At 40.1% G+C, this 15,211-nt stretch overlaps 1 protein-coding gene across 7 annotated transcripts in view; it reads left to right on the top strand.

Annotated features, from left to right (window-relative positions):
- Window positions 1-15,211, top strand: part of MYZAP (myocardial zonula adherens protein) — a 55,911-nt gene that overhangs the window by 8,036 nt on the left and 32,664 nt on the right. For 2 of the 7 annotated variants that reach the window (XM_077785885.2, XM_085588268.1), the window contains exons 1-2: window positions 3,867-4,023; window positions 9,803-9,892. In XM_077785885.2, the coding sequence (XP_077642011.1) occupies window positions 3,940-4,023; window positions 9,803-9,892 (174 nt within the window). In that variant the 5' untranslated portion in view covers window positions 3,867-3,939. Of the gene's footprint in view, window positions 1-3,866; window positions 4,090-9,802; window positions 9,893-15,211 lie in introns of those variants that run through there. The other 5 variants (XM_085588266.1, XM_085588265.1, XM_085588264.1 and 2 more) reach the window with 4 other exon arrangements.

Below are 15,211 nucleotides of genomic sequence, written 5' to 3'. Positions count from 1 at the left end.
GGGGAAAAAAAAAATCAGCCTTTTAGCATGTCTACATTTAGGCAATTTGTTGTGGGAAGACCAGGCTACCCACTCCTGCTGTTCTAGGAGGGCAGACCTTCTTCCTCCTCCGTGAACTGCATGCTCTAGGTCCATCTTGAAGTCAAGGGCTTTTCATAGAAAGGCCTGTTGATTCTGTACCATCCCATTTAATTTTTCCTGCAGCAAAATGGTCTTTGGGCTCCTGGGAGTAATGCTGGTGATGGGAAATAGGGTAGTTACAAAAAATCAAGGAAGGTGGATACACTTTAAATTTCTTGCTATTTCTATATAATGATATTATTTTTTTCACAATAACTATTGCTTCAGATATTCATACTGTAGTGTAATCATGTAATTAACCTGCTGTGCCTTTGGACCACTGAAGTCAGAAAACACTGGCAGATTTTGAACTGAAAGCTCAGCATCCTGGTTGGATTATTGTCATATTGTATATTGTCTATGAACAGTCCATATAATTATGTGTACCTTTTGAGAAGCCTGTCCTGCTGTAAAAAACAGAAGAATAGGGTTATTTTAGTCAAACTAATTCCCAGGTAGTGATTTACTTTCTATTCCTCCATCTTGTTTTTGTAAACTAGTGCCATGTCCCAAGCAGAGTATGAAGTACTCACCGCAGTGTACAATGACTCTTGCAGGAAAAAAGATCTGTAAACTGTGGCAAACCAACTTCAGATTATCAGAACCAAGGAGGTAAAGTCATGGGGCTTGGCAAACAGGGATAAGCTGAAAAAGCAGAGACTTCTCCCTGACGTGTCAGGGACCGAAAGAGACTGTGGAGAAAGAGGGAGTGACTGTGTTAAACCTCCACAGGGGGTGAGAGAGACTGGCAAGCCTGGAATAATGAGCTGCAGCCATGAATATGTGCAGAGTGTTCCCAAGGCACGCAACAGCTGGGCATGGGAGCATCTTTACAGAGCAGAGGAGACCTGTTGCTTGCTAGAAGTCTGTCACCTCTAGTACTGTTGGTGGGGAGTCAATCCTGCCCAGGAGAAGGAGTGTCAGAAGTCCTTTGACTGTGGACCTATCAACAAAGCAAATCCACATTCCAGGGACCTTCTGAGTTGTAGGCCTGTCTTCATGTTTCATAGCCCTAGTAGCTTGTTTTCCATGAGCTTACCCAGCTAATTTTTGGGAGCATTTAAACTCTTCATGATCAGTGATTCTTCTGACATAATTTCACACAGAAATGTGGTGCCTGGTTTTCTTCAAATCCACTGTTCTCAAGGGTAGGAAATAATGAACAGTTATTCCCTGTTCACTTTTGCATACCAGTCATGATCTCCTATGCCTCTGTCACCCATTCCCTGCCACTGTCTTTTGCCCAAGCCGAAGATCACAAATTTGCTTCTTCTTTCTTTATCCAAAAATAATTCTAGAGTTCTTTTTTTCAGCTCTGCTGTGTATGTCTCATTTTGCTTCAAAAGCTTCTCTTGAGCTTGCTTTCTGCTGCCTGGGGAGTACCAGATGTTCACTCCATACAAGTGGTTGGCTCCATAATCCCTGTAGTGTAGGCAGAGCTTTGGGAATGAAGTTGTTCCAAATGTTGCTTTCATGCAAAGAGGGATCACGCAGGCTACACAAGGGGTGAAAAGACTGAAAATGGTTGCATGGTCAAGTAGCAAAGCAGCAAACAAATTACTCTCATTACTACACTTGTGCATCTTGTTGGCAGGGGAAGGGAAGGTGATTCTGAGAGTATCCAAAACAGGGAGACTACTCACCATGCATGTAGGTTATTTTTTCTTAGAGGATATTAATCTGAGGATTAAATAGGAGATGCTCCTTTTCAAACTTATATTGGTAAATCAAATAAACATGTCTTTCTGCTATTTTCCAAAATATGGGGAGAGCTGCAACTAAAATAGACATAACTGAGAAAATAATATTTTATTGTCTGTCTATTATACATGGACAAGTCTTTTCCTTATCTGCACTTATAAGATTTCCATCAAAATTATCAATATTCTTAAAGTTGATGCAGACCTTGACAATTTTTCCAGAGATCTGATTATTGTGCCTTAATCTCTATGTCAATGATTATTGTGCCATACTCTTATCATATAGGAAGGGAGGTCCTTTTCCATAGTGTAGCACAAGTTTAGTCTCTGTGCCTGTTCTTAGGAAAGCAGTTGTGTTTGTGCCTTACAGCGACTGAGCAGCCCCACATACACACCTTCTTCCAAAGGAAAATACAGTCCAGAAAATACAACTTGTAACTAACCAGAGCAATCTCACAGGTCTGTGAATTCCTTCTCAGCTGAAACCACCGAGGTCACTAGCTGTCTGCATACCAGAATTTAAACAGACACACCAGAATGACCAGGAACATGTGCTAAGGGATAACCCCAGGAGCAGACAACATACTCGTGAAGGAACATGTTTCTCTTGATGATGACAAACCTATTATCCACCTGCAAACCTACAAAAGCAGCGTTACAAGCAGGACTTAAGACGAGGTGATTCATAGGGAAATGCAATTGTTTTTGTAGGAGCAAGACACCCTGCCACAAAAAGAATCGTGTAACACTCAATCTTGCCTTGAGAGAAATACAAATACAAGTGGATGTTCTAATTCATTTGCCTTGGGCTTTATTACCTTCCCTGGGAGGAGAAGAGAATAGTAATTGGGAAAACAACAAAAAAGATGCTGAATACTAAATGCAGAACCTTTATTCATTCCTCTGTGCTGGGCAATGATTTCTTCCTCTCTTGCTCAGATCCTTATCATGTCGATAGCTCAATATCCTGCCCTGGGGACAGAGAGCTGAGAGGCAGAAGTGAACAGAGGTATTGTACACAGAGAGGGTGAGGCACCCATAGTTCAGTGCAGTTTCCATTTTTCCATGCAGACTTCCTCTCTTCAGCTCTCTGGTCGTTAACATCTTAATGGGTAAGGACATTGCATGGCCATAACTGTTTTCTTGTGGTCTTAATTTAATTACGTGGAGACAGGAGATAATTTTTTTTTTTTTAAATACTGTTTAAGTTTTTTTTTTCTGTCATTTCTTTCAAACGAAAGCATCTCCTTTGCTTGTAACTCCCTTGATTACTCAGGAATGCAGTACTCGACAGATGCCCAAGGCTGTAGATAGAAGATTGTGTGCCTAGGCCGTATAGGGTAGAACAGAGTTATGGCGTTCCCTCAGCCCAGATCCGGAAGAACTGAGCATCTGAAATGCTGAAGTCCACACCTGCAACCTGGCTCGGGGCCAGCCGGCTCGGGCAGACCATACTCACCTTGTTGGACCTTTGGCACTGAGGCCGATGCTGTCATTCATACACTGAGCTGCACCGGCTATGTGCCTGTCAGCCCCGAGGCTGGCTGGCTTCTGCGTGCTTCTGATGAGCCTGGTACCCATTCCTGGAGCACGGACAGACCTGACAGACCTGGGTGGCTCACGAATTACTGTGGGAAGAAGGGGAGGACAGTGTTCAGCTTTCACATAACACAGTGCTCTGAGGTGGGTGCCGGAGAACGGGACTGAGTGGCAGCCAGTGGCTGGTGCGAGCGAGCCCTAACCCCCGTTTTGCAGTGCCGGGAGGTGGCTGTGTGACAGATGGACCTTCCTGGGTCTCCCCTCGAAACTCCTCTCCCCAGGCTGCAGCCCGACCCTCAATATTCCCATGAGCAGAGGGAATGCCACCCTGAACTGGCACCTCAGCGTCCCGCAGCGACTTTGCCCAGTGTCACGCCACGGGAGGAATGGGGCACTTCGGTGGCCCGAGAGCCGGCGCGGGGCCGCGAGTTCCGCGGGGCGGAGGGGGAAGCGGAGCCCCGCGCAGCCCCGGCCCGCCCCCGCCCGGCCCCTGCGGCCGCCCGCGGCCAAGTGCGCGGGGGCGGAGCGGCGGCGCCGGCCCGAGGAGCCGCAGAGAGCGCTGGCCCGGCGGCTCGCGGGGATGCTGCGCTACAGCTCGGGGCTCACGGTCACCACCACCACCCCCCGGAGGCCGCCCGGCGACGGCGGCCGCTCCCGGCGGAAGGTGCGCGGGGCAGCGCGGGGGGGCGGCGGGGAGCTCCTGCGGGCGGCTGCGCGGGGCGAAGCGGAGGTTCGACATCCCCCCTCGTGTAGTTACCTGCGGAGCGTCTTTCTCTTCCCCCACCCACCTTCCTTCCTTATTTTCGTTGTTTTCAGGTGAATCTTGGGGTGTGAGAGAGCATCTTTTTGTGCGTTGTTTGTAGGTGTGGGAAGAGTTTTTGGAGAGTCCTGCAGGGCTTTTGTAGTTCTAGACCCTGGCCTGTTCTGTAAACCTGCGAGGAAGGTGTACTTGTGTTGGAGACTTCCCTCGCATCATTGAAATGTGCCTGGATATTTACAATGCGAACTCGCCTATCCTATCCTGGGAAAGCTCACTGTAATGGTTTAGACGGCAAAAGTAATTTAACTGTTTAATCAGTTCCTAAAATGCAGATATATAATTTGCTGATTTAAAAAAAAATTCATAAATGCACTAAATAATAACCATCTCTTAATTTGTTTGGCTTGTAAAAAGTTGTTAAAACTCAGGCAGATATGATAGGAATGTTTCTACAGCCACTCAGCTTTAAATAGCCCTTTTCTTGCTTCTGCAACTATATGCTATCATTGTGAATGTTGATTCCACATAAGAAGAAAGAAATCAAAAAAAGTGATAATCATATCTTTACTAAAAATACATTCATGTGACACATTCATGATGTTTCTTGAATTATGCAGTTATTGTTTTGATGCTTCAAAAATATGAATTCATAATCTAAAAAATGAAGAATGTTGTGTTGTTCTGGTTTTACGTGATAGCAAGAAGGCCAGAGGGCTCTTCCTGACAATAAGATCTTAATAAAAAAGGTCTTCATGTAAAGTTAAATTGCTCATGCATAGGAAAAATGACGGTGACTTGAAAATCATAGTTAACTTCCCTATACATCTTCTGTGTGAGTTTCCCTGTTCTAGTATTTCTTAAAGAAGTTACAGTAAGGGAACTTCAGGTGATAAGCTTCTTATTTTAACCCCTTGATAGATTTCTTGGCAATGTTGAACTGCATTTGATACATTCTTTTAAGAAAACTGGTAAGAATTTAATTTACGACTACAACCCACTGGGAAGCTGTTGTCCCTTTTTTAGTGAAGTGTGGCTCTGTTACCATGAGCTGTTAGAAAAGGGGAGAGAGACAATTAGAATAACTGCTGAATAAAAGGAAGATGTGTGTCACATTCCTGTGTGCCTCTGGCCACAGGAAGGTGCCCTTTAATTGTGTGTGGAATCTCACGGGAGAGATTTCATAAATGGAGTAGGCTAATCAACAGATAAATGACCAAAGAAAGTACTTTCTTCTTTGCCTTTTAGGACTGAAATTAAACATGCACTGTTTCTCTGCTTTCACCTTCAAACGTCTAAAGCCAACACTTGACCTTCGGCAAAGGGAAGGATTTTTAGCCTTTGAGATGATAAGGTAGTAGGTAGTTACTCTACAAGCATGTTATCCCCATTTCTTTTGTCAGTATCATCAGTATTAAATTCTGGTGATGTAGAACTCCAGGGCTGGTTTGAAACTAGATCAATATTGAACCACATATTTTTTCTGTGGAGGTCCTGTAAAATCCTTAGAGACTGATTGCCAGTAGAATAGCCTGTATTTTTCTGTTGCTGTACTAGTAACTTTGGTTATTCTGTAACAACATTCCTCATTAATTTAACAATTTTAATGAAAAAAATCTGTAATTATTTCAGCCCATAGTTAATTCTGATTAATGCCTTTCTGGGTGCTTTGTTTTTTGGCAAATGGGGAGAAGAGGCTGAAGCACATTATTTAAACTGAATCTGTCATCTGTATTTGTTTTAAGTTGCACCCTAGTGATTTGAGTAGGATGGTAAACATACATGTGGATTGTGGATCTGGGCGATGGATTGTCAACATTTTAAACTAAACAAGAAACTAGATTGGTTTTTTTTCTTTAACTGCCATATTGCAGTAGCTTTCCTCTATGCTGTCCCACTAGCCTCTTAGAAATTCAGTAAAAAAATGTTTTCACCTGCTACTTTTCATTGCACTCATGAAACTTCTGCAGTCTGGTGTTGCTGTCCAGTCCTTGTTTTCCTGTCTGTGTCTTTGTTTCACAAAGGGTGTCAGATGAGCCTTGGAAATGCCACTCATGGGTTGTTGGTGTCAAAAAGCCAGGAGTGAGCATAAAATCTTGGCACAATATTGTTTATAATGTTGACTTGCCAAAGCTGCAGATGCTGCAGGGTTATTAGAAAGAAACCTTGTTTTCCTTCTACCCAGTATTTATTTTTAAAACTTATGCTCACAAAATTGCAATGTTAATGACATGAAGATTAAGGTGGAAGTCATGTCTGTCCCTGTTTTCTCTCACTCGTTCTTAATGTCAGTAAGCAGATGAGGGAAATTGAATTGCAGATCTTTCCATGTTCTCATTCTCCTCTCCATTTTCTTTTTGCATTACCCAGTTTGTTTCTGGAAATTACTTTTTCATCATCAGTTGCACGTTATCCTGCCACTGTTTGGCACTGAGTTGAGGCTCTTCCTGTTAGGATATAATTTCCATTTTAAGGTATCACTACAGCAGTGTTTGCTGTGGAAGAAGGGCTTGCTGTGATTTCCATGTGAGCCTGCTCATTGATTTGGTCAAGTAAACTCACCGACAAATGGCACAGTGTGTTGTTCCTTCAGGAAGGCCTGCAGAGCAAGAACAGTGAATGTACAGTGTTCAGAACTGTTCTGGGGGCTGGAGGAAGAAGCAGTGCCTGTTTTTTTTTTCATTTCCAATCTCTGTAGTGTTTCTGAATTTTAGCAGATGGGTCTGTAGTGCTGTCCTTAGGTAGAATGCATAATCTGATGCTCAGGAGAAGCTGGACTGCATAGTTGCTTTATACATTTGCTGCTGTTTCCCCAGGGATGCTGAGGAAGTCCCATTGTTGTAAACAATGGCAGAGTACAGCCTGTGTAAGTTTGTTCTAGCAAGGAACTGGGTGGTACTGTGCCACTGCTGTACAAACCTTGCTAGGCACAATTTCAAGGCTGGAATCCTTATGACTGCCAGTTGAGGTGGGGTGGGGTAAGTGATTTGGGGATAATAGATAAGGCAAGGTGAAAAGGGCAAGAAAATACAGCTTAAATGATTACAGCCTTTTGTTGTACAGTGGTTTTAGTCTCAACAAATGGCTATTAATTTAGATTTCCAGTGCAGTTGTGATGACTTGACTGCTGTCTGTACTGGACTTCTGTGATTTCGTTCACAGTAGCCCTGTGACACCTGTGATGTGAAGGGCAGTCGTGGTTCACTCACTGGTGTACAGGTACAGGGATAATTACTTATTTACAATCACCACACCGTGAATGTGTGTTGGATATAATTAGCCTAGTACTGATTAATAGGCAAGTTATTTGCTTCAGAGAATCATACACAACCTCATTCTCCTAACTTTGAATTGCCAGTCATTATCTATTTATAGTTATTTCAGGCATTTTTAATGTTTTATCCTAGCAATATGTTAGTCCTTTTTGTCCAGTTTTCCTTTGTTTGAAATCACTGTAAGAAAAAGGTGGCCTCATCTATCATTTCCTGCACAGCACAAATTCACTTCTATTTCCTATTTATGGCTCTGGGCTTTGTTTGCCTACATGGAGGAATGCCAGTCTACATTTCCCTTCTTGTTGTAAACAGGAATGTTTTAAGAGGAAAGAGCCTTAATAAGTTAATGGGAGGAAAGGGCATGAAGAAATAGATGAGGAAAGGTGAAGTTAATTACCTTATAAATCAATGAGTTCTAAAGATGAGGAATTTATTATTATTATTTGCATAACTAATCTGTAAATAGGAAGTACCATCAGCTTTGGTAGCATCTGGAGACAGTCTGGTGTCTTAGAACAAACATAGCAGCCAATCAGCATCAAAAGCCAATGTACCAAGTTTCATAATTTTAAAATGCATTTCATTGTTTCCGTACTCTTTAGCAAATATGAAAGCATAAACTGCTTTTATGTTTTGGGTGCTTTATGTCACTTTGTGGCTTCTTGTTCTAGATTTTCTTGTATATGGATGAATGATGAATTAACAGGGAGGAGGCCACTTCACAAAACACTGCTTTCACAGATATGTCTACAGAAAAGGTTCTATTTCACCATGATCTTCTTACAGACTTCTTCCCCTTCTTATTCTTTATAATACATACACATCTCACATATTTTATAAGAACTTTATCTCAGGACACTGTTTCTTACTGGCCTTGCAGACTTGAAAGACCAAATTGAGAGGAAGATGGAAGGCAGTACCTAATATTTCTAAAATATAGTTGACAACATACCAGTAGTCTAAATGATATTGATTTGTCCTCTCAACAGATTTAAAGAAATGCCAGAAAAATATAGTGATGTTGCAGATAGTTCTTCTAATTGTTTTTACTTGGGAAGAAGAAAATGTTAAATCCTGTTTGAAAACTTGAAAAAGGTCTTTTGTTTGGAAACAGAAAACAGAGATGTGGTGATGTGATGCTGAATAGTTGTGATGCTGCATGGTGGTCTCTGAGGAAGTTATATTGCAAAGACGCTTGAAAATGCAGTCAGGGCAGCTTAAATTATTTGAAAGACAGTTGGAAGAAATGAACTGTAAAATGATAACATTTGGAGTGTATGGGAAGGGCTTTGCTGCAGTGCTCTGAATGCAATGAGCAGAACGTTATTGCCATTTTCAAGGCAAAAGGAGGTGCTGTAATGACCAAGATGTGAGCTGTTAGCTGGGACAAGTGCAGTGGGAGGGTGGGTGTGAAAGAGAGACACATGTTCAGCATGTCTCCAGGAGAAACTGGAGAGATCCAGATCAATGAGATGTTGGGCTGTAGAAGAACAGTGATGTTGGCTCACAGTAATCATGAAAGAGATATTTAAGAGGTTTGGAGGAAGAGCTTTAAGAGCTCTCTTTGTTGCCAGCAGACATCTGGGATTTTACAGGAAGGTATAGTGCAGCTTTGAATTTGGACAGCCAAATTTCTCATTTCATTATTTGCTATGCTCTGCTTAGGATTTAAGAGTTGTTTTCCACAAAAATATCTCACGAATAGGACTAAGACCAAAAGTTTTAACCAAGTTTCTTGTATGAAATCTATTGCTTGAAAAACATCATTAAACCAAAGATGTCTCAGCTGAAAGCAAGGCAAACTGCAGCTGGGTACAGAAAGGTACTATGCCTGCTGGCAAGAGAATGGCTGTTCTAAAATCAGATAGGAAACACCTCAACTTTTTTTTTGAAGTGTTTTGAAGCTTTACAAACAATTTGTATGTATGAGATTTCAAGAATGCTCCTATTTCCTAGTTTCTAATTTAATGGAGTTGCAGTACTGAGGTATCCTTGGAACAAATGCTTGGCTATATGCTGACAGAAAAGAAGCATTTACTCTAAAATACACTCTATGTTTCTAAATAATCCCTTTTGAAGAATAAAAGTATGCCAAATCAGCAAACAAAATGCAGAAAGTAGAAAATTATGTTCATTGTTCTGTTATCTCAGCTCTCAGTGTCATTTATGAGTACCTAAGAACAATTTGTTGATTGAAATGGATTTTTGCTATTTCAGGTATATAATTATGGGAATGCCCTTGAATTATGTTTTGTCAGCTGAATATCCCTATAACTTTTAAAAATAATATTTTGTCAGCTGTGTGGTAGAAAACATAAGATAGTAAGTTCAAAGTTGAATCTCAGTACAGTTCATTCTATAAAGCAAATTGTTAAAATAATTTTTGTAACACCTAAATCTTCTTCTTTCAGATGAATGTGTGTAGGCTACGCTTAACAGTGCCACCTGATGAAGTGTCACAGCCTGAACAGGGACCAAAGGAAACTGAGAGAAAGAAAAGTGTAAGTTTTAAAAATCAAAGTGAAATTCTCTATAAATAAGAAGTAAACATTGCCCTCCATAGATGTTGATATTTGTTGCTTTGGCAGCCCGAAGCTGATTTAAGAGCATGTGGAAGATCATCAAGTTGGGTGAGAGCTTTGAGCCTAAGCCTTGGAGTTAGGGATGGCAAAACTGCACGCAAAATAGAACAGTGGTAGAGGAACAACAGAGATTGTAGGTGATTTGTGAGTGAGGTACCTTTAAAACTTGATTATTTCATATTTATGTATCAAAGAGCAGGAAACAGCTACTAGGAATAAAGTCCTGTATTAAACAGGATCTTTGATCAAGATCCTCTTAATCCTAAAAGAGCATTTTCTGTTTCATGTAGGCTCAGATTTCATGTGCAAGATTTCGGCATTAATGTAGTTGGTGTGCTGGGGACCTTGATGTTTGTGTGTGCCAGCTAATTTTGGTTAAGTGTGATGTAAAAATAAGAAATTAAAGAATTCAAGATTGTTCTGATAGGAAAGGGATTTTGAAGGTCATGTGCTTAGAAGGGTTCAGAAGGCCATTTGTTTTGCAGAAGTGAGTAGTGTGCACACAGAAAAAAATTTACAATCTGCCTTGGTGCAGAACTTGTTCTATAAGAGCTGTTCACTGCAAGAGATTATATTTAATTAGTCTTAATTATGAAGATTAAAAAGGGAAGCTGGATGGGCTCTACAACTTCATCACATTTATACTTTGATAAACCAAAATTGAACAAGTTGATGCAGTTTGCCAGACTCAATGTCTGACAATAGGAAGCATGACAATAGAAAGAAAAACAACAATAGGGTTTACTAGAAATAATTTCTTAGAGATACTTAAAGGCAAAAATAACTACAATTACTGCAAAAGGCACTCTAAGCAATAAAAGTAAATGCAAAGTAAAATTTTCAAGATATCTTTTTTTGTCCTGGAATCTTTTATACACTCAGGTTTTCATACACTGGTCTAGTAGAGTAATTGCTTCTTCAGGATCTAGAAATGTTACTTACAAAATAGTTTAAGTAGACCTTAATGCAAACTAATTTTGGGCCACCATTAAATAATAACAATTCATTTTGTACAGAGGTGTTTGTTTGTAGCACTTGGAGTAGCTTCTCTGTCAGTCTCATCAGCTTGTATCTGATTGCAGCAACCCACAGACTGGCCTAAGAGGAATCTGAGTTTGCTTTTGGGGAGGATAGATATTTACTCATGCCTTACTCACTTTATGGTTCTGAGTAATGTGATAATGAGAAAGAATTTTTAAGGATTAGTGCTGGACAATTTGTAGTGACTTTCTTACATGACCAGTGTTTTTCTCTGTGGGACCTTGTATTTAATGAGCTGTTATTTCCCCCAAAATACAAGTAAAGGCAAGTGGGCTTTATAGCAGAGAATGTTAAGGAGAGGATGTGAAGATAATAAATACATTATTTGATTCTATGTGCAAAACAGTGATATTTAAGAGATGAGTCCTTATAAGCTGAGACCAGAAAAAACCATATACAGTTTAAGTATTGTATGTTCTGAGTAGTTTCTAAACTTCAGTACTTTTAGACAATTGAAAGATGTATGAAGTCAGGCTTCAGAGATAGATGGGATCTACTCAGACAATTTCATAGCAATTAAAAAACAGAGGAATGGTTCCAACTACTTGTGTTTTATAATTTCTGTATGATAAAGGAAAATACCCCACAGATAGTGTAGCCATGTGTATGGAAGCAGCTACAAAAAAATCACTGCTCATGAACTGGTTTTTCCTCATGTCCATAAAGTCACACAGCAGTGTGTTACCTGTAGATTTTTGTCTGTGTAATTGATTGCTTTATGTATTCGAATTAGTTATACCGTAACTTACAGTGCACACATGCCTCATGATTAGTCATGCTGTGATGCTTTTACTGCACAGTTTAATTTGAAAAAATCTCCTAAAACCAGTAATTAGGTATCTGCTGATCACCAATGTTCAGCTAACTTCATGTTAATGAAATCCTTAAAGCACTTTGAGAACAAAAGTTTTACGAATGTTAGATAATCCTTACACAGTCCTATGAGAACTGTGTCCCTTTTGGAAATTGGCTGGGATAATAGAAATTAGGGAACTCTCAGTTTTTTACCTTGCACTTTACAATTTAAGGTCAAAAATCCAGCTTCAGCAAGAATCAAATTTAACATCAGATCCCTTGATGGAATCTAGAATTCTGTGATGACTTTAATTGCTGACTCCTAAGAAAATGGGAACATGAAAAATGCTTTTGGTATTTACAATACATTAATGTGACTTACAGAAATGAACTGCAATATGTGGGATTGCACAGTTTTTGCTGGAGTGTTCAGCCAAGTCAGGTGGTCAGAGCCTGGCTGCAGGTGCTCTCCTGTTTGGGCAGGACAAGTTTCTGCCTCTGCTGCTGAGGGAGGAGAGAAAAGACCTTGCAGTGTCGGAGGGAATGCCAGAAAACTATAAATACACCATGGCGTGACATTTGGTTGTAATCTTCTCTTTCAAGTCTTTCATTAGAAGGAGGTGATTTTGAGCTGCCCTAATGTGACACGGTGATGGCTCAATGTGCTTGTTACTTTTCTGCATCTCTCAGGCCAGTACCATTAAGAGGTGTTTCAGTTCAGAATCAGTTAATGAACTGCACAGCAGTTTTTGCTAGTGCTGATCCTCCCAATAACTTGTTTTGCTGCTTGATGTCAGACCAGAAGTGAATCTTTATCAGTTATGTTGGTAACTCTTGCCTTAGCCTTTTTCATTGGAGTCCAAACTTGGCAGGAAATTTATACTGTATTTAATTCAATTTGTATCAGTGCAGTAAGTTTCTAGATCAACTTTTTTACTGCTATGCATCCATTGAATAAAAACGAACTAGTGTAAGAGATTAAAAATTAAATGATAGATTTGTTGCAAGAAAATTGCTGCAGGCAATACTGTATTAGGGTGGCCTGCCCTGCCTTTTGTGAAAGGCTGGCAGATGGTAGTTAGAAACTGATCTCAAAAACTGAAGGGGAAGTGAGTTTGTGTCAGGTTGGATTTTTTATACTCATATTTAGGATATGAGACCCTGAAAGAAGCATATAAAAACTTAACCCACAGGTAGAGGCTGGTTGGTTGGGTTGTTTGAATTGTTAGGACTTTAGGTAGAGAGAATCACAAACCATTCTGATTCTGTTCCATTATTTCTGTCCATGATAGACAATGGGTGACAGTAGTGTGAGGCTGTTTACTTCACCATGAATTACAAAGGAATATTGTGCTTGGCAGATTGTATGCAAAATCTGCATATCCTGAAGCCTCTCTTGTCTTGCATAATAAAGGGCTACCAGACAATTGTATTGTCCCTGTTTGCAATTGGGCTTGTTTTTATCCATCAGTCTCTTTCTTCACTGTCAGGAGTAAGTTTGGAAGTGTCATTGGAAGCTGCAGCTAAGCTTTTGAGGGCAGAATGTGAAGATATGTATAGACAGATGTTTCTTTTTCATTTGGATACTTGGACAAGAGAATGAAAATGAGATAACACTCTGGAAATGTTTGTACTTTACTGTCTGTGGCTTTCAGCCAAGTTTGAGCAGTGTTTAGTCTTAAACTCAGGTTGGTACTTTGGCTGCATATAGCCTCAAAAACTTTAATTTTCTTGTTTTTTAAAGCATCACAACTAAGAAGTGAAAGTCTTTTTACTTCCTAAGGAAGAATGCAGAAATATAGCAAACTTTTTTTTTTTTTCCCCAGCAAAAAAAGTAGGCTGTAAAAAAGCCAGAAGAGTAACTTGCTTTTGTACATCATGGTGAGAATCAAGCAGAAACTTTTGTCAGGCATGGTTCAAGAATATGAATGCAGTGAATATGGGGCTGTGATGCACATGGAATCTAGGGCAGTGCTATTTTCTCTGCTGCTGCCAGCCCACTCCTGTTAGCAGAGCACAACTTGTGCCTGAAAAAATGTGGTTCATCTGCTACAGGTGATGTTACTGTTTCTCAGCCTCTCCAGCACTGGTCGCTTCATTTTTGACTTGGACTAATTAAGCAACACCTTTGTTAAAACCAGCACTACATAAAAAAATACAGAAAGAATTCCACTGACTTCTGAGGTTACTGCTGTACTTGTTGTATCTTAGTTTCCCAGTGGCATTCTGTGTACAGATTTCAAGGGTTAGATATCACTTTGCATAATGTCTGGCACTTCTCTTTTGAGATGGACACCTAAATTCAACACCCAAGGAGCTTCAACTATGCTTCTTGCATTCTTCATGAATTTAAGAACACTTATGTCTGTTGTGGCATGTTTTCCCTATTGTAATACTAGTTTAATGTAAAACATTCCTAAATGTAACATGATTTTTACAGGCTTGTAGAGGAATATGAAAAGATATAAAACCAGAGCTACCTTTTGACAGAGTACAGTAACTTTTCTTGGTGAGCTCAATATTATAAATGTGTCATTTTTATGAATAGAAAATCTGTAACCTCAGTAACAGCATGAATATTCTTGTTCCTTGTGTAACTAGTGAACAGGTAAAAGGTAACTGGATGTTTTAGAAACACCTGGAATGTGGCTGTTAAGGGACAGATAAAGCCTTGTTGACTGATATAATTATTGTTTAAAGCTTTTTGGTGGTGTAGGTAAACAGAAGATCATGAGTCAGGACAATTTTAAGGGATAGTTAACACAGACTTGTGTTAAGCATTATATTAGATGTCCTTTTTTCTCAAAAAATATGTATCTCCTGTCTTTTTGCTTTCATTTTTTGGGCAGGGAGAAGTATAATACATGAGCCTATCTGACTTTCATTTATAAAACTGGTAGATTAGGGAGCAGATCATCCCTCAGTGTTATTTATGTAATGCAAATTAAACCATGGGCCATAGAAAAAACAGCTAAAAAATTTAGGGTTTAGTTTTGTAATGTCTTCACCTTTTTCATGATACTTGTGCTGCCTCCTTGGACAGAGACATAAACAGGATGCATGGTAATTATCAAGACTTTTGCAACCTTGGGGTGTAGGCTTCTGGTTTAAATATTAATTAGTTAGGTAAAGACAGCCTGTGTTTCTTCGGTGCATTCTGTGTGATCACACCAAGTGCAGCTGTCTGCTGCTGCAACACAGACAGGATATATTCGTACAGGCTGATCCAGGTCATGTCAACATCCACACCATGTGTCCTTGCTGTCACCTTGGGCTGTTGTAGAACTGACTATAGGTGCAAAGAAATATTCACAAACTGGTTAAGCTGACTCTGCCTTTCCAGATCATTAGCTCACATTAGAAGGGATTTGGCTGATATTTTGACCTTAAACGGCAATGGTT

Source organism: Lonchura striata, chromosome 10, assembly GCF_050655825.1.
Source record: "Lonchura striata isolate lonStrDom1 chromosome 10, ASM5065582v1, whole genome shotgun sequence".
NCBI lineage: Eukaryota > Metazoa > Chordata > Aves > Passeriformes > Estrildidae > Lonchura > Lonchura striata.
Note: the sequence above shows the minus strand (reverse complement) of the source record. Positions and strands in the feature narration are given on the sequence as shown.